Below are 17141 nucleotides of genomic sequence, written 5' to 3' on the forward strand. Positions count from 1 at the left end.
CCTGCTGGGTTCGCGAGAAAGATTCAAACTTTGAGATGGGTTTTTTCGCGGATTCCGCAATTATTACAACATGCGGAAAAGGAGACGGATTTTTGCAGCACACTGAACGGATGAAGCGATGATGAAACAAAAAAGAAAAAGTTGCAAAGAGAAGAGTAAAAAAATCAGGAAGAAGCACTCGAAGAATATCTAATTATCTGGTAAGTGTTTGTCGAGCGCATTGGCGGTCCTGAGCTCGTGAAACGTCGTCGTCCTATCTCAGATATCAACAGTGAGTTTTTTTAAAAACAAAAATAAATTTTCGCAGGCTTCATATGGATGAAGCCAAGAATGGGTAACCTGCCATTGTTTCCTCCTAGTTTCCAGTTCCAAGAACGGTTTCACTCTTATCTGTATACAATAGATTGTGTCGGAAAAACACAGTCACCTTCGTCGAGCTTCTCCGACATCATCATAAAGGCCATACTTTTCAAGCAGATTATTCAAAAAATCACCAACAATGTAAGAAACTCCCGACGCTCCCATTGCTAGTCTCGTGTATCCAAACACCGTCTTGAAATACTCCCTTGTCCTTGAGACGTAAGCTTTGGCAATGGCGAGAGAGATGATACATACAAGAGATGCTGCCAGAACAGCTGTTGCTTTGTAGTGTCTCTTGTCCGTTCCTCGGAATGAGAAGCCGTAGACCAGAGGAGGGATTATCCCGAAGACGATGAATGATACGATCACTATGAACATGTGAAGGTAGAACTTGTCTCTTCTTCCGAGGGTCTGCTCGTATCGATCTTCTTCCTTCTCACCTGTTTCTGTTCTTCTGGGTTTCTCGTTTCTGAGTTCAAGAAGCTGCAAAAATCTTCTCTTTTGTAAGTCCTCTTCCGGTGTATAGCATAATGACCATATATATGTGTGTGTGTATATATTGTATGTGGAAGTTTCAAGATTGGATCACTCACATTGTGAACAATAAGTGTAACCCCGCTAGACAGATTTGCCAATCCCATGACGAAAATGTTCACTGCAGCCAAGAACAGCCGCATATGATTCGAACCGAGACATCGTCTAGGAATTTTGAAACGGATCTGAAACAGGAAGATATTGGCTATACTTACAAGTTGAAGCACCAGAACCAGCGGCGGATGACACAATACCTAAGCTTGTGATGGATTCTAATAGGCCTCCATAGACGACGCTATTCAAGATTTCAAGTTTTCTGCCTTTCCCAGGTACATTGCCCGGGATCTCTGGCCTAACTGGCAGACCGTCGGATTCTGCATCAATATCGATAGGCATCGGTTATTGGCTCGGGGGTCATCAGATCGACAAATCACTGACCAGGTAATAGTGATATCCCGGGCAAAATGAACAGAAGCTAAAACTAAGAGAATATCTCCGAAGCCACAGGGGGTGATTAAGATTACCTGTCTCATTGGCCCCATCAGGACCCTGTTCTGTCTCAACATCAGGTTTTGATATTTTCGGGGTAGAAGGTTCGGCGGTATCTTTTCCTTCTTCATTTACAGAATTTATGTCGGAAGGTTGTTCACTTGGCAAGACACCCTCGTCATTTTGCAACATGCTCGACTCGTTATCTCCAGAAGGGTGGCTTGGCTCATTGTTCCCTGCAATGATTCAGCAATAATGAGAGAATATGACTTCCAAAAGAAGATGCTAAGCTAAAAGCATGAGAAGCTTCGGAGAGTACCTTGTTTACTGTCATCGAATCTGCTCGGACCAGATGGCATTGTCGTAACCTTTTCAGCATCTGGCAATGTTAAGAATCATCATCCAAGTACCAAAGAACAAAAAAAAATGCCTCGTTTATACGACATTGAAGAGATGGGCAATGCGAGAGAAAGCAATACCTTTCTTCTCATTGTTGCCAGGATTGAATTGGTAGCATAGTGCCAATATGGCGATGAACAACAGCGTGAAAATGGAAATGAAGTGTGGAGAGGAAGCGGAAGGCAATTCCTCCGGAGAAACAAAAATAAACCACAGAGCGAATATGTAAAGGAACGACAGTGCAACGATGTAAAGGAATAACAACACAGCTATGTGAAGGAACCACGATATAAAATCCCGGACAGTGGTCTTCGGTCTCCGGTTGCTGACATCGAGAACACTAGTAGGAACTGGCTCTGGGACAACCTTTTCCTCGCCTGGATTTAGTCAAGATTTGTCATCCAAATGTTCAGAGAACCAGATTCCTAGCCAAACAGAGGGATACCAAAGTGTTTATACCTTTTTGGAACTCCGATTTTCTGACAACTCTGACAGTGTTGGTGATGTCTTTGCCGCAGCAGGGACAGTACAGATAATACATCTGTTGGTTCTTTATCACAGTCTCGGCATCATAACCTTCCACAGCTTCAGTTTTCGGCCGAGTTCTTGTGGTATCAGCATCAGATTCTGTAGGTGAATCTTTGTCGCTGAGATCCTCAGTTTCAGGAGTTGGGTTCTTGTCTTTGTCACTCAAACCATCCATGTTTTCATCAGTCTGGGATTCTTGAACACCAGATTCTGCACCAGTAGCTTCACTTGATTCAGTGGTAAGAAATTGGATTCAACACTTGAAAATGTATACAATCTTCAAAACAAATCCATACGAGTGATTACATTATCAAACTGTTTATTTCAAAAACAAAATCCCTGTAACCAAATGAGTTGACTTTGTTCCAGTAAGAACCTGGCTCTAAGTTCACAAACGAACAGGAAATTCCAATCCCCAGCTAAATTCATTCAATCCATTTGTTTGTTTTAGCCATGGCATAGAATCTCGAACATGCAATCTACAGACTACGAATCCTGACAAGGCTCAAACTACAATCACCAGCACAGGATCAGTTTTCTAAATTTTCCAGCATCTATTTGAGAATCCACCAAGAAAACAACAAATCAGACAAAACCTCGTTCTTTGTCGAAGTCAACGCCGAAACTCCTCTCGGCGCCATGAAACCCTCGATCCGATTCTTGCTCATCTGAAAGGACAGTGTCGGTACAGCTGGTACCCATTCCTCCGGCTTCTTCGCCGAGAATGGTCACGATGGGATCTCGAAGAACGGCGATGGATTCCATTAGAGACGAAGAAGAAGAAGAAGAGACGAGAGAGGAAGACGACAACGATGTTTTAGGTATTAAACGTGAAACACGATGATTTTTAATTACATTTATATATCGATGGGTGTTTAAGAGTAAATAATTTATCAGCTTCTTCCTGTTTTTTTTTTCTTTTTCAGGAACCAATATATTATATTTTTAAATATGGATATTATATTAGTTGAACGTAACATGTAATGAACATGGATGCAGGCCATATTCTCCGGATCTGGTTTAGCTTTGAGACGGTAACGGTCATGTCCCTTAAATCATGACTCACTTTCCCTCTCGACCAAAAGCCCCTTCCCTATCGGTTCGTCCGTACAATCTCCGGTAACGGTGTCCGTACAGTTTGTCCTCTGCTCCGGCGTCTTCATTTGCGACGGTGGTTTCCACCGGAACTGCGACGGCGACGGTGATGATTATAATGGTGAAAAAAAAAGGAATCTTCTTTGTCATTTTTAAATCTTACAATAATAATGTTTTAACCAAAAAAGAATCTTATAACAACAACAAAAAAAAAATTGATTATAAAAAAAACAACAATAACAAAATAATAATAATGTGACGATGACACGTGGATTCATATGGTGGATAACAGCCTTTTTACACTAAATGGGCTTTGTATTATCTAAGGCCCAGGCCCAACGTTTATGTTTTGTTTAATCATTCCGACGTGGCGGTTGATTTTACAGGAAGTTGCAACTTGCATAGACACGACGGTAGTCCAATTAAATTTAAATGTCGTAAGCTTTTAAAAAAATATATTCTATTTTTTTTCATATGTTTTGATTACTAGTTAGATGGTCAAAACAAAACTAAAAAAAAATATTTCCAAGGTAACTGCATTTACTGTGGTAATGCCCCAGCGCGCGAATGGGGAGGATGGACATTTTCACGGAAATTTTACACGTGTCTAAATTTGATTCGCTGATGAGTGTTGGGTTATTTATGTAAATATCAACTTGTACAAGGGGTGTTTTCGTACTTGGAGACGTTATTCTTTTTCCAACAAATAGATCTTCTTCCACCCTATCCTGTTTGTTTCCCCAGAAAATTGGCAAACCCTAGAGAGAGGGAGATTGAGCAGAGAGAGCGAGAAAAAGAAAAGAGAGAACGGGACTATAGAGAGGTCTCAGAAATCTGTTCGATCGATATCGCAGTATTTCCTATGTTGCGATTTGGAGTTTGAATGGATATCTGTCGGGGAGATTTGGTGTCCGATATTTCCTAAACCGTTCGATCTTGTGATTTCCATCGGTTCGTATTGCGGATCGGAATCGATTTCGTTTCAATCAATAGAATGATTTCGAATCCAAGTCTCGTGTTCTACACTTGCATTGCGAAGAAAACTGTGGTTCTCGCCGAGTTCTCTTCGAAGGAGCCCGGGATCGAAGCCTTAGCTTTGAGATGCATCGAGAGCGCGCCTCCCAATCATTCGATGTTCTCTCATACGGTCCGCAAAAGAACGTACACTTTCTCGATCCATGACCCGTTTGTGTATTTCGCAATCTTAGATGAAGATGTGGAGAAATCGGAGAGCCTCTGGCTCCTGAATCGTTTAAAGTCAACCATGGAAGATCTGATAAAAGCCGGATCGGTAGATTCGTTGGATAACCCCTCGCCGCATTGTCTCCAGTCAAAACTCGATCCGGTTTTCGCTGAGATCATGGGTTTTGATCTGAATTTGGATATGGATATGGATTTGGTGGGATCTCCGAGGAGCGTAGGGAGGGATAGCAGTCGGAATCCGAGCATCGATTCCTCGAAAGGGCGAAGAGCCGCAATGATACCGCTCCTGGGAAAGCCCTTTAAGGTGTTGAAGAAGAAGAAGAGACTGCACACGGAGACAAAGGATGAAGACGCGGCGGTCAAAGATTCAGAGAGGAAACTTGATTTCTGTGGGGATGGAGGCAATGGCGTGTCATCAAAGGAACTGAGGAACGGGTTACTACACGATCATCACAGTCAAAAGGCGAAGCAGATGTGGAAGAAACATGTGTGGGTGGTATTGACGTTCGATGTCCTCATCTGCGTTGTTCTGTTCGGAATCTGGTTATGGGTTTGCCAAGGCTTTCAATGCATCGAAAGGTAAAAAAAAACTGTACATCCAATTTATTTTGCTCAATCGAAAACAATTCCAATCACAATCAGATGAATAGAACAGTGTTTTCTTTTTTTCTTTTTGGATTCGCCAAGAAAAGGGTTTGAAGTTATCCGATCGTACAAGACGAGGACAAATTGCTGATTTGTTCATCTGGGTTTTTTCTTCATCGAATTCCTTACTTCTTTCTGTTCATGTCATGGTTTTTTTCTCTGTCAAGAGTGTTGTTTCCGGGATCGAATCAATGTCGAAATCCAAAATCCTGGTTTACACGTTAGTATTGTATCATGCTCTGGAGATTTCCTCTCTCACAGCGAAAATGAGTGTTTGCATATCTCTTTTGTTTTGTGTATTATCATTGTCATCATCTCTCCTTCTTCTTCTTCTTCTTCTTCCTCGCTGTGATTCGTTCATCGTTGTTGACAGATCCAATCTCGTACTGGTCGATCTTGAATTGAAAAAAAAAACAAAGTCATTGGAAGTTTTGAATGGCATAGCGCACAAATCTCCATAAAAACTGGATCTTTGAATTTCGGGGGCTCATAAAGCTACGTATTTGTCAACTTGTGAAAGTTGGAAGATTGTTAACATCTCCGGAAGAGATTCGATATGTGGGGGACACATAGATCAAACCAAAATCTGCTTCTTTGGATGCATCTGAAGCATGCCACCATCTCCCATTCTGATACAAGACACATCATCATTTTCATAGAAGATGAATTTCATGGGAAGAACATGCAAGGAAGATGGAAACCAAAACTTGAGACTTGGGCACAGTTCAAGATTTCACATTCTGAATCTGGGTAACCAAAAATTCATCATTCATTTTCAGCTTTCCTCACTATACAGTCCATGAAAGACCCTGAATTTTGTTTCTCTGCTGTCGTTCCACCCACCAAGCACAGCTAAAACAGAGCAGCAGAAACTGAATGAATTGAAACAATTACCAAAAGATATATACCTGAGATTGGTGCTGCTGATATCGGTGATTTCGCTGTTGAATCCAGACCAAGGTGAGCTTCAAACATGAACGAAGATCTTGATGTTGTTTCAGAGCAGATGAGATTAAAGGATGAAAAGCTGAAATCTTTGTGCTGGAATCTGATGAAATTTCTGAGTTAGAATCAAAGCGGCTGAGGTCCTGTCGAGTTTCTCACGAGACCGATGCTGAGAAAGAAAGAGAAGGTAATCCTTCTTGTGAGTTAAGACCGCCAAATCTGATTCGTCTTCTAGACCAACCGGTTTATTGTCGGTTATTGGATCAATTTAATTAACAGAAAACTGAATAAACGTGGACCGTTCATTCCCTTTTTTTTCATCCAATTTTTGGAACTTTTGGATGAGAAATTTGGTGCCCTTTTATCTAGGGGTGTAAAATGGGCGGACCGGGCTGGGTTCGTATCGGGTTCAATTCGGGCCTAGAATTTTTTGGGTCGAGCCGACCTGTCCATTTATTTTTCGGGTCTAGGATCGATGACCGGGAATCCGGTCCTATAGGACTTCGAGCGGGTTCGGGCCGGGCTTCGGGTTTTTTTATCAAATAAAAATATTTTTTTTCTACGATAATAATAATAATGTAAAATATTAAAAAAAACAAACATAGTATAAAAAAGATATTATATGATGTAATTAATTTGAAACATATAGAAAAAGAATCTTTATATTCATATGTAAATAAAGGTTTAAAAATATATATATTTAAAAGTTTCTACATTTTCAAAAATATAAATTGATATATATATATATATATATGATATAATATGGTTAAAAAAATAAAAGTTTCCATCACTTTAAAAAATATTAATTGGAACCAAGATAAAGCTTCGTCATTTGGTTAAAAGATACACATATATAAATATAGCACATATATTTGTTTATGCGTATCGAAGAACAAAATCCAACCTATTAGTACGAAACAAAACTACTATAGAGTGAGAAAAAAATATAAAACAAAAAATGTAATCAAGTATTAGATTTGATTTAGTAAAAAAAATAATACAAAAGAAGATTATCTAATATATGATGTAATATGGTTAAAAAGAAGTTAAGATAATTATAGAGAGGTGAAACTTTAGTTTAGAAAAAAGGATTAGAAACAAAAATTAATGGGCCTCAAGCCCGACCCGATACTAAAATCCAAACTAGTAGTACGAAACAAAACCAATATAGAGTGAAAAAAATATAAAACAAAAAAATTTAATCAAATAGGAAGTGTTAGGTTTGATTTAGTAAAAAAAATAATATAAAAAATATCAAATGATGTAATATGGTTAAAAAGAAGTTAAGATAATCATAGAGAGATAAAACTTTGGTTTAGAAAAAAGGGTTAGAAAAAAATTAATGGGCCTCAAACTCGGCCCGAGACCCGACCGACCCGGCCTGACTGGCCCGCAACCCATTTAGCCCGAGGCCCGAAAGCCCGAAATTTAATGAGCCTATATTTTTTAGGTCCATGTCCTTATTATTTTCGGGCGGGTTCGGGCCGGGTTTCGGGCTCTGGGCTTAATTGACATCCCTACTTTTATCTAAAGGTGGAAAATTCAAATTCTACTTGTTCAAATTCTATTGGACAAACTATTATTAAAAAAACTATTCTATTTTGTTTTGAGTTTTGAATAGGGTTAGTTCGATATTTAGGATTTGAATGATAGTAATTTTTATTTTGAGTTTTTGACTTTAGTTTTTGATTTTTTATTTTTTGGATTTTGGTTTTCCAAAAAAAATAAATTTTTTTTAGTTTTTAGTTGATTTTTACGTCAAAATGATTTTTCACATTTTTAGGAAAACTAATTTTATAAAAATTTGATTGTCATTTTTTAGTTTTAAAATTTTAAAAACCCAAAAACCTCTCTCAGTCAAAGCCTTAGTTTTATTAGAAAAAATACTCGTTGTTTCATCAATTATTTTCAAATTAATGCAAATTTATATATCTCTATATATAGTTCTTTTATAATATTCCCTGATATAATAATATTCATAATTGAAGCTATCATGGTCAATAATAACTACAAATAATTCCACATGGAATTGTTAGGCTGAGTATGGGCTTTGTACATATCTCTGTCGCTTTTTTGAAGGGAAATCATAGCATTTGCATGTGTTGCCTACGTAAGATTCAACATGCAATTGTCACCCCAATGTGAATAATGGTTACTTGGTTAGAATATGATTGGACAAATTCAACAATTTTTTTTTCTATTCAATTGTAAAACTCTGTATAACAGAAGAAACTATAAAATCATATAAACTTATTCTGTTATATATATATATATATATTTATATTTGCAGAACAATAAAATATAACATGAAAATACCATTTATAAATGGTACCTGTACATATATCTTGATTTGGGTCCATATCATTTAAAAATCCGGGGATATATATTTCAAGTTTTGATTATATTTCGATTTAATTATTTTCGAGTTTGAATTTTTAGTTTTTGATTAAGATGTTGTTCCGGTTCAATTTTTTATTAATAGTTTTTATATTTAATTTGGATTCTATTAAATTAAAATGAGTTAAAAAGCAATTAAAAAACATTTTTTTCATATATATATATAGAATTCTATTGACCTTATCTAGTGATATTCCCTTTTAGGACAATGGATATCTCCGTCGCTTACTTTAATCAAAACGTGGATAGAAATAAAGGTAACACTTTTGACGATATAAAAAGGCAAAAAAAAATGCATTATCAAATCAAGAAACCAATCCATCTTCTTACCATACATACATACTATGTTTCATGCCAACATGATCATCTTTCAATGATACACTACTTTCTCTCTTTGACGAATTTTGCACCTTCACTAACTCTTACCAAAAAAATAAAATAAAAATAAAACCCCATTTCCATAAAGAAAATTATCGATTAATATATTCAGCTTCCGGTCTTTTTCATTTACCAAAGTTTGATTTATATTTTTTTTACATTTTGTAAAGTAGTTTACTCATTTTGATTTATAAAATTTATATTATATTCAATCAAAATAATCAAATAATAACTTTTGCGCTCATGTGTATGAACGATATATTTTTGTAATTTGAAAACATACGGTCACAAGTTTACATACATATATAGATATATGTATGTATGTATGTAAATGTGAAGTACGAATCATGGAATGAACATGAACTGCCTAATCTCAACGCAGTGTTCATTCATAGAATTTCTCAACAGTCACATAACTCATATGCAGAAAGAGCGAGCCTTTGACTTTTCAAACCGTGTCATTGACCAAATTCCTCCCAAGTTCTAACGGACCGTTGCGGGTGAGAAATAAATTGTTGCGTTGGTCCAACGGATCTAATTTCAAATCATATTTTACATATACATACATGTATAATGTATGTATTTCTGCTATGGTTGGTATTTTTTTGTGTGTGTGGGTCATATTTCAAAGAGAAGATTTTTCGAGGTATAATTAAAAAAAAATAAACCCAAAATTAGATGATTTAACTGGTAAAATTAGGATAATTTTTTTTTTACAATTTAGATTCAAAGATGTATTCACTTGAACTTATCCGATTTTTTAGAAGATATAATTGAGTCGAAATCACGGTGAATTTTCAAATTATAAAAAAATAATAGCAAACCAAGCCATGTGGTCATTTATTTTTTTTATATGGACCCTACAGAATCATCTTATCAAATCAAATGTAGTTTTTTAATTAGTTATGTAATGAATTTGTCTCGACAACATAACAATGGTGATATAATATGCAACCATATGTAAATGAAGATTAGCTAGCTAAATATATACTAACAAACAATAGAGTATCATTGCAAATAGATATTATAAGATACAACCGGCTTTATTCGATTCGTTTTATTTGGTTATGGTTGAATTATATTCATCCCAATCACACATGTCCGATTTATTTCTTCTTTATCTTTCATTTCTATTAGTTTTAATTCGGACTTCTTGGTTTTAAATATAATGAAAATATTACACCAACTGATTTTGTTCTCACATCTAAATTTCAATAATTATGACTATGGGCTAAATGTTATTGTTATGATTATATCATAGTAATAGCAATTAGCACAACTTCGGACCAGGAGAATTAATAATATGATGAAAGAGAATCATGATTATAAGGAAACATGGAATTTATCATGTGGGACCTACTCTTTTAGATATTGAAGAAACCGGCCGTCTCTCGTGAACAAGGAAGCGCAAAGGAGCGTTTTCTTCTCCTCCTCCATCTTCTTCTTCTCTCACGCAATATTTAGTGCCTTAATCCCACTTTTCTTGTGCAAATCAAACAAAAAGTTCGCTTTTTTCGTCTATTTAAGGCCAACCCACTTCACAAAACGTCAAGGAAGATTCTGGGTATTCGTTCATTCTACAAAGATACATATATATTCTGGTGAATGTTGTGTGTATATATATACGAAGCAGTTCAAGATGATGTTGTTTGATGATCGTCAAGAACGGTGCAGCTCAACACCAAAGCTCCCTCTGTTCTCGTTCCCCATGAACAGAGCAACCGAGACGCCGGGATTAGCGACGCCGCCGGTGAACATCGCCGGTACGGTGCCGTTTCTGTGGGAGGAGGCACCGGGGAAGCCTCGGGCTTCCGGCGGAGATGCCGTCGTGAGCGAATGGTCAGGGAAAAAGCAAAACGGCGTCGTCCGATGCCTGGAGCTCCCGCCGAGGCTGTCGTTGCCGGCGGCGAACGAGCCGTCTCCGACCACCGTGTTAGACGGTCCGTACATCGTACGTCGCCGGTCTCTGTCGCTGCCGCGGTCGGAGTCGCTGAGGAAGGGGGGACCAAAGCCGGCGAAGGAGAAGGGTTTGTTCGGGTCCACGAGGTGGGGTGGCAGTTCGGGAAAAATTAAGGAGATCGTCGAGGGTAAAATCGACGTTTCACGTTCCACGGCGGCCCATTTCTCCGGCGACGGTGGTACGAAGGTGAAGATAAGTAGGGTTCGAAGGAAAAAGAGCCTCCTGAATCTGAATCTTTCATATCCCAAATCCCATTTCTGGGTAAGTTTCTCTGATGGTTTATTAGTAATAATCAAAACGGAAAATTAAAAGTTTGAAACTTTACAGTTTTTCACGTGTACTAAATCTTCGTTAAAGTTGTTGATTTTACGTTATTGACAAATGATTTTTTAAATGCCAACGGTAAAAAAAATTTCCCCTTTTTCACTAAAGATTATAATTTTACAAACGCAAAAACTCCATAGGGTTTTTAAAAAAAAAATGATAAATCGTCAAAAGTTATGATTCTGTTTGCAAATATTATGTCTAGGGACGTCCCTACGGCGAAGATTAAATTTCTAATGCTTGGTTTAACTTTACTACTTAGAATTTAGGGGAAAAAAAAGAAATTATTGTACTTTGAAAAAAAACGGAATTCATATGATAAAATATAAATTTAATGTCTAAAATAGAGAGCAACAAACACGTGTTTTATTCTTAATTTTATCGACCAAAAAATTAAATTTTAAGATTTTTTTTTAAAAAATAGTTAACATAATCTGTAATTTTTAGGCTAAAACAATAAAAGTTGAAATTTTTGTTTTTTTAAATAAAATTGTGATTATCATTATCTGCTTTTATTTTGTTAATTTTTTTTATTAATCTCAATAAGGGATATTCCAAAATGAAAATGCAGGGAAGGGTATGCGAAGGGTTTAGGCAAGTGATTCCATGGAGGCGTAGGCAAGAGAATCTCAGAAGGATGAACTCTTCAATTATTTAATCGAATCTTTGCATTTTCTTAATTTCTATATATATATATATAATTAATTTGAAATAAGTCTCATCATGTATATATATATATACTTAGCATCTACGGTCCATGTGAACAAAACTCGAATTAGGGCACGTAATTGCTTTATACTTTTTTAACGTTTTTATCAAATATGAAAAGTATTTCTATTTAATGAGGAAATCTATAAAAAGCATTGATCTTATCTTAGTTGACTTGCAGATTCGTATGTAGATGCATGTAACTTTGGTCAAAAGTTGGCAGTTATTGAAAAAAAATATTAATTCTAACGCATTTTCACATTTAATTTAATGCGTGGAAAATTATCTGGAAACGAATTCTCAAAATATCGAATGAGTTTTCGTTACTATGTATATATAGCCAATGGCTGGATATAAAAAAAATTGTAAATCGAACATATTTAAAATCATGTAATTCTATATATATTATTATAATTTAAGAAAAAATAACCAATTTGTCTGAATGTATCAAATAAATATGTTAATTTACAAATTATCAAATAAATATATCAGTTATCGATTGACAATGTCATCCATCTAGCATTATTTCTATTTCTATAACAATTCGGAAATTGATGTATTTATGTTATGGCAAATCTGGATACTATTATATATTTTCCGTTATAATTTTTCTTTGATTCCAAATTTTAACTATTAAGAAATTTTATTCAAAAAACTAGTATAAATGTATAAACTCATTTTCTGATTAGTAAAGGACAAAAAATAAACATAATGATCTAGAATTTGATACTAACGGGGAATCGACATTTTTGCCGCATTAAGCCATTTGATTTCATCTACATTGTTATCATAGTCACAATTATGTGGATTAACCCACTATTGGACCGGTAAATACTGAGTAAAACTCTTTTTCAATCCAAATTCGAATCTCTATAGGAGGAGATACATTCACACAATCATGTCCAATCTTCCAAGAGATGTAACTGGATGTAAAACCGGATGAATTTTTAGATTATAAAAAAACTTTATATAATCGCAACATAAATGTGTGATTTATCTTTATTTAAAGAATCGGGAAAAAGATGTGTAATCTACCACTAAATCTGCACTATCAAATTCATGGTAGATCTTATTTTACTAAATTAAAAAAAAAAAAAACATTTGGGACAAATGAGATTAAAAAAACTGTGGCAAAAGATGAAAATGATGAGACAATCCTAACTGAAATTTCATTTAACTAAAAACTTCCCAACACAAGTGACCTCCTCCTCTTGTAATTGGCTTTGAAACAAGCCTGCCTCAGTCTCTTGGTCCTGTCTGTGAGCTCAGCGTCTGGCTCTTCCTCGATTAGCCTCTTGTGCTCTTCCAGATTCGCCACCTCATCCACCGGCATCCCCAGATTCTGCAACCAGTTACCCGTTTGCCAAAATCATATATAAAGATCAAAACCTGACACAGACACGACACTATATGATTCTGATGAACATGGGTTTTCAGTTACATATCATTCTACCGTTCATATAAACGTTAACCCATAATGGCCATGAATGTGATCTATTTCTAGAGATGGGTACTTCGTGCATGTTTCGGTTTATATGATGTACCTTGACGTTGTTGATGAGAGAGTTGAGGCTTTTGAGCTTCCGGTGAGGCCAACGCACTATGCCGAGTTCCCGACAACGTTTCTTAAGAACTGTGAGACCGACATTCAGTTCCTTCGCCGCAACTGTGATCGGTCTGTGAAAATACTTTCGGATTTCAGACACATCCAACTTGTCTTGCCTCCTGTTCTTGGTGCTCTTCTTCTTCTTCCCCGCCGTCCTCTTTCTGTCTCCCTCGTTCGAGCTCATGCAGTCTTTCGGACCCGTTAATAGGCACGGAGAATCGTAGGAAAAGCAATGAGATCCGCCGGTTTCAGTCGCGATATATTGGTTCATCGTGTTCGTATCGATCTGGAAATCAGCACAGAGGGATGAAATGATGTTTCCGTCGATGTCTTTGAACGGATCATCAAAGCCACTGAGGTCAAAATCTCCATTTCCGTCATCGGAGTTGATCAGATTTTCCAAAGGAGGCAACCTGCATGCAAAAGGAAGATCAATACAAAGGAAAACTGAGAGGAGTTTATGTCACTTGAGATGCAAGAAACAGAGAAAGGGTATCGGCCTACATGGAAAACATCTCGAACAACGAATCAGGATCGAATGAACTGTCGGCTTTTGGACAAAGAAGTTCCAAAGAGTTAGGATCCATTTTGCAGAAGATGATTCAAAAATGGCAAAACCGTACGCTGTAACTGTGAGTGTGTATACACACATATATAGTTTCAGCGAGATTGGGCTTTGAACTTTTAACGTGTTTCATTGGAGATTGTGTACAAAGCATAATGGGGAGTTACAAGTTTCCATGGTGTACGGATTAATTGTTAGCCTTAATTACTCAGAATGATAATCTTAATTGCATGATAATGGGGGCTGAATCGTGGGTTTGTGCTTCTTTAATGACGCCTTTATGATGTTCATGATTTATATCCACATAGTTTCACAACAACCGATGATGATGATGATGATGATGATGATGATGTGAAAACAATGAGATCTTAATGCAGTGAACATATCAATTACCGAGGATGGGTGAAGCAATCAAACATAGTCAAAAGAGAATTAAATTATTTTCATTCAAACTGAGAAAAATGAAGTATTCATCTTTTGCATTTCTGGATTCAGTAACCAATGATCATATACATTGTTCAAGAACAAAGGACAGAATACTAAGCTGATTCACTCTGAGATTCCGATTTTCCGACCGGCAATGAGGGAAGAAAATATGCAAACTTTATTCACGTCGTGGTCTAGGTCTGTCCGAATTCTCGGATCGTTCTAGCGGCCAGCGTAAGAACGTCTACAAAGGCGGAGAAGGATGCACGGAGAAACCTTGCCTCCACTGCTTCAAAGTGCCTGCGGATTTCACCAAGATTGCATTTATCAGAAACGAGAAGAAGACAGTATTGGTATTGAAACTCAAGAATTCACAATCTTTTTAGGGTTTCAGAAATCGGTATTGGTGGTCCAATGGGGATTCAAAATCAACAATGAGATTGCAACTGCAGAAAGCCATAGACTCACACAGAAAGCTTGTTCTTAGACACCGACATCAGCCTTTTCACCTTGTCGGGTTGCAACTGCAATGCCGAAACAGAGAACTCGTATAAGCGATTAAAGAAGCCGATAATAATCTGATACACAAATGGAATTCTCTTAAGAAGCTCAACCTCCTTATCAACGGCCAATGCCGTGTAAGCTATCAGGGCATGTTCTTCCGACTCGAAATTCACATCCAAGTCACTGCAGATGCGATAAGGACAATACATAAAAAAGACAGAAAACTTTTGGATAACGGAAAATGCATAAACTTGAACACCAATGTGATATATTGTATCCAGATCAAGCAACCTTAGAGCACAAAACTCGACAACATCATCGAAACGTGCCAGTAATTTTTCCAGGAAAATAAACCCTAAACCCTGCAACTGAAGATGAACAGACTCGAGAAATTCACCATTCACATGTTTTAACAGAACCTCTAAAAGGCTTTCAGACAATCAGAACAACTGGTTAACATACGAAACAAGGTTATCAAAGTGCTTCAAAGGAAACCCAGATACACAAGAGAAAGATCGAGGCTTTCGGGCTTGGGCGATTGAAATTCCTCTATATATCTCGGACCCAAGATTCAGGCAATCGAATCCGTAAGATTTGCCATCGGATAAGGAGCACAGACACGACAGACAACCGATTAGGAAGAACCAGAGCAGGCGGACAGCAACTACGAAGAGCAAATTACTCAAACGGAAGAATTGAAAGTCTCGAACCAGATGGAAAGAAATGGAATTTACAGAACATACCAGCTGAAATCCCACTGGGTTTGATCAGGAACAGGGGCAGCCATCTTCGATTCTTCCTTCTCCAATGGAAGCTCCCGTAACGTCGGAACATCAGGGTTTTTCTGGGCAGCTAAACGGGTTTATGCTTTCGGGCCCGGTTCGTGAGAAACTGTGATTGACGAATATACCCTTTTGCGCAAAAAGGCATATGGAAAGCCATATTCCACGAGTATATATTTTTGCACGAGGAATAATATATCTTCTCCATTTTTTCTCTTCTTATCATTCTCTCTGGCACCCTCTCAAGCCATTGCTCTGCTTCTTCTGCTCTCTCACGGGTGAAATCAAAGAGAAAGCTTTAAGCTTCGATTCAGACAGAACACAAGCGCCAGGCATGTCCTTGTCTTATATCTATTTTCTGTATAAGCTGCATAGAACTAGTTCGATTTCAATTGTCTGTCTTTGTTCTATATGAAAGATGATCTTCTTTCATGTATGGTGAGACATGTGAAAGCTTGTAGGAAATTGCTTAAGAAGAGACCACAGATAATAAAGTCACCAAAATTACTCATTCCTCCAATATTAAGAAATTAGATTTCTGCGGTTACAAGAATCGTTTCCCCATCATGGGTGTGAACATTTTACAGTTTGTTGTTCTGTTCCATCTCGAAGTAGTTCTCTTCTCTAACTTGTTTGCAAAAACATCAACGAACACCTGAAGATGAGGAGACTATGAGAGAGTGAGCTACTAAAGTTAATTCCTCGGCATTGATAAATAGATTTAGGACCACAGTCTGGAGCTTACCCGTTTAAATAGAGGGTTTTACGTACGAGACAGGCCCGACCCTTACGGGTTTCACCGTCAAGAAAGCCGTTCTTGCATAGTCAAAAGCCAATACCAGAAGACCGAAGAGGATGAATAGACAAAGATGAAACTTTTCCACCATAGTATAAGCCAAAAAGACAACACTCTCTCTGTCTACCGCAGGTTTAATAGATGTTATTCTTGTCCTGAAATAACCTGTTAAGGAAATAGGGAAGAAGGTGTTACTTAGGGTCATGAATGCATACATAGAGCTAGAAGTCCATCTCGAATGAAGGGTATTGCTGAAATGTCAGTGAGTTTTTATACATTAAACTTTTGGTAAATGGTGATACTTACCAGAGGTTTCCATGGGGAGATTAGTCCAATCATTTGGGGTGTGTTTTCATTTCTGATACCTGGATCAACTCAAGAAGAGCTCGATTTACCTGAAATTAAGGCAAAATAAATGATTTCCTTCAGGTTTTATTACAGATACATGCAGAAAACAAAGCACCTCGGAGAAGGGCAAGTCTCATTTTCTCTTTCCC

The 17141-nt window shown here is 37.2% G+C and overlaps 5 protein-coding genes, 1 long non-coding RNA gene and 1 pseudogene across 7 annotated transcripts; 2 read left to right on the plus strand and 5 right to left on the minus strand.

Moving 5' to 3' along the window:
• Positions 1-20: 20 nt before the first annotated feature.
• LOC104825147 (membrane protein of ER body 1) lies at positions 21-3147 on the minus strand. Its single transcript, XM_010557428.2, has 8 exons — positions 2907-3147; positions 2242-2520; positions 1863-2159; positions 1703-1762; positions 1419-1619; positions 1110-1268; positions 954-1015; positions 21-843 (listed from the first exon to the last, which is right to left on the minus strand). Exons 1-8 carry the CDS (start codon positions 3073-3075, stop codon positions 424-426), a joined length of 1647 nt encoding a protein of 548 aa, XP_010555730.1. The 5' UTR covers positions 3076-3147; the 3' UTR covers positions 21-423.
• A 993-nt stretch (positions 3148-4140) lies between these two features.
• Positions 4141-5534, plus strand: LOC104825149 (phytolongin Phyl2.2-like). 2 transcript variants are annotated; one of them, XM_010557429.1, is made up of 2 exons: positions 4141-5187; positions 5296-5534. In XM_010557429.1, exons 1-2 carry the CDS (start codon positions 4400-4402, stop codon positions 5342-5344), a joined length of 837 nt encoding a protein of 278 aa, XP_010555731.1. In that variant the 5' UTR covers positions 4141-4399; the 3' UTR covers positions 5345-5534. The 2 variants fall into 2 exon arrangements, with proteins under 2 accessions (XP_010555731.1, XP_010555732.1); XM_010557430.1 differs by having other exon boundaries at positions 5301-5534.
• LOC104825148 lies at positions 5264-6700 on the minus strand. Its single transcript, XR_773542.1, has 2 exons — positions 6162-6700; positions 5264-5882 (listed from the first exon to the last, which is right to left on the minus strand). It is a non-coding gene; the product is annotated as an uncharacterized LOC104825148 (long non-coding RNA).
• Positions 6701-10369: 3669 nt separating this feature from the next.
• LOC104825150 (uncharacterized protein At4g00950-like) lies at positions 10370-12134 on the plus strand. The gene is made up of 2 exons (XM_010557432.1): positions 10370-11194; positions 11829-12134. Exons 1-2 carry the CDS (start codon positions 10613-10615, stop codon positions 11913-11915), a joined length of 669 nt encoding a protein of 222 aa, XP_010555734.1. The 5' UTR covers positions 10370-10612; the 3' UTR covers positions 11916-12134.
• Positions 12135-12893: 759 nt separating this feature from the next.
• Positions 12894-14462, minus strand: LOC104825152 (protein RKD4). The gene is made up of 3 exons (XM_010557434.1): positions 14076-14462; positions 13510-13984; positions 12894-13307 (listed from the first exon to the last, which is right to left on the minus strand). The coding sequence occupies exons 1-3, from the start codon at positions 14156-14158 to the stop codon at positions 13143-13145; spliced, it is 723 nt and encodes a 240-aa protein (XP_010555736.1). The 5' UTR covers positions 14159-14462; the 3' UTR covers positions 12894-13142.
• Positions 14463-14565: 103 nt separating this feature from the next.
• Positions 14566-15928, minus strand: LOC104825151. The gene is made up of 4 exons (XM_010557433.1): positions 15810-15928; positions 15177-15249; positions 15031-15086; positions 14566-14862 (listed from the first exon to the last, which is right to left on the minus strand). The coding sequence occupies exons 1-4, from the start codon at positions 15851-15853 to the stop codon at positions 14757-14759; spliced, it is 279 nt and encodes a 92-aa protein (XP_010555735.1). The 5' UTR covers positions 15854-15928; the 3' UTR covers positions 14566-14756.
• A 410-nt stretch (positions 15929-16338) lies between these two features.
• The window catches only part of LOC104825153, a 1544-nt pseudogene continuing 741 nt past the window's right edge, over positions 16339-17141 (minus strand).

This window comes from Tarenaya hassleriana, unplaced genomic scaffold, assembly GCF_000463585.1.
Source record: "Tarenaya hassleriana unplaced genomic scaffold, ASM46358v1 Cleome42, whole genome shotgun sequence".
NCBI classification, from domain to species: Eukaryota; Viridiplantae; Streptophyta; class Magnoliopsida; order Brassicales; family Cleomaceae; genus Tarenaya; species Tarenaya hassleriana.

Excerpts from the sequence above, each read along its gene's own strand:
- LOC104825147 (XM_010557428.2), bottom strand. The coding sequence starts at position 3,075 with ATGGAATCCATCGCCGTTCTTCGAGATCCCATCGTGACCATTCTCGGC. Across the intron at positions 1,016-1,109 it reads TGGTTCTGGTGCTTCAACTT|TGAACATTTTCGTCATGGGA; the intron begins GTAAGTATAGCC and ends TCTTGGCTGCAG. Across the intron at positions 844-953 it reads TTACACTTATTGTTCACAAT|CTTCTTGAACTCAGAAACGA; the intron begins GTGAGTGATCCA and ends AGATTTTTGCAG.
- LOC104825149 (XM_010557429.1), top strand. The coding sequence starts at position 4,400 with ATGATTTCGAATCCAAGTCTCGTGTTCTACACTTGCATTGCGAAGAAA. Across the intron at positions 5,188-5,295 it reads GGCTTTCAATGCATCGAAAG|AAAAGGGTTTGAAGTTATCC; the intron begins GTAAAAAAAAAC and ends GGATTCGCCAAG.
- LOC104825150 (XM_010557432.1), top strand. The coding sequence starts at position 10,613 with ATGATGTTGTTTGATGATCGTCAAGAACGGTGCAGCTCAACACCAAAG. Across the intron at positions 11,195-11,828 it reads ATCCCAAATCCCATTTCTGG|GGAAGGGTATGCGAAGGGTT; the intron begins GTAAGTTTCTCT and ends ATGAAAATGCAG.
- LOC104825152 (XM_010557434.1), bottom strand. The coding sequence starts at position 14,158 with ATGGATCCTAACTCTTTGGAACTTCTTTGTCCAAAAGCCGACAGTTCA. Across the intron at positions 13,985-14,075 it reads TTGTTCGAGATGTTTTCCAT|GTTGCCTCCTTTGGAAAATC; the intron begins GTAGGCCGATAC and ends TTTTGCATGCAG. Across the intron at positions 13,308-13,509 it reads CTCTCATCAACAACGTCAAG|AATCTGGGGATGCCGGTGGA; the intron begins GTACATCATATA and ends AACTGGTTGCAG.
- LOC104825151 (XM_010557433.1), bottom strand. The coding sequence starts at position 15,853 with ATGGCTGCCCCTGTTCCTGATCAAACCCAGTGGGATTTCAGCTG. Across the intron at positions 15,250-15,809 it reads ACCCAGTGGGATTTCAGCTG|TGACTTGGATGTGAATTTCG; the intron begins GTATGTTCTGTA and ends TCGCATCTGCAG. Across the intron at positions 14,863-15,030 it reads TCTAAGAACAAGCTTTCTGT|GCACTTTGAAGCAGTGGAGG; the intron begins GTGAGTCTATGG and ends TGAAATCCGCAG.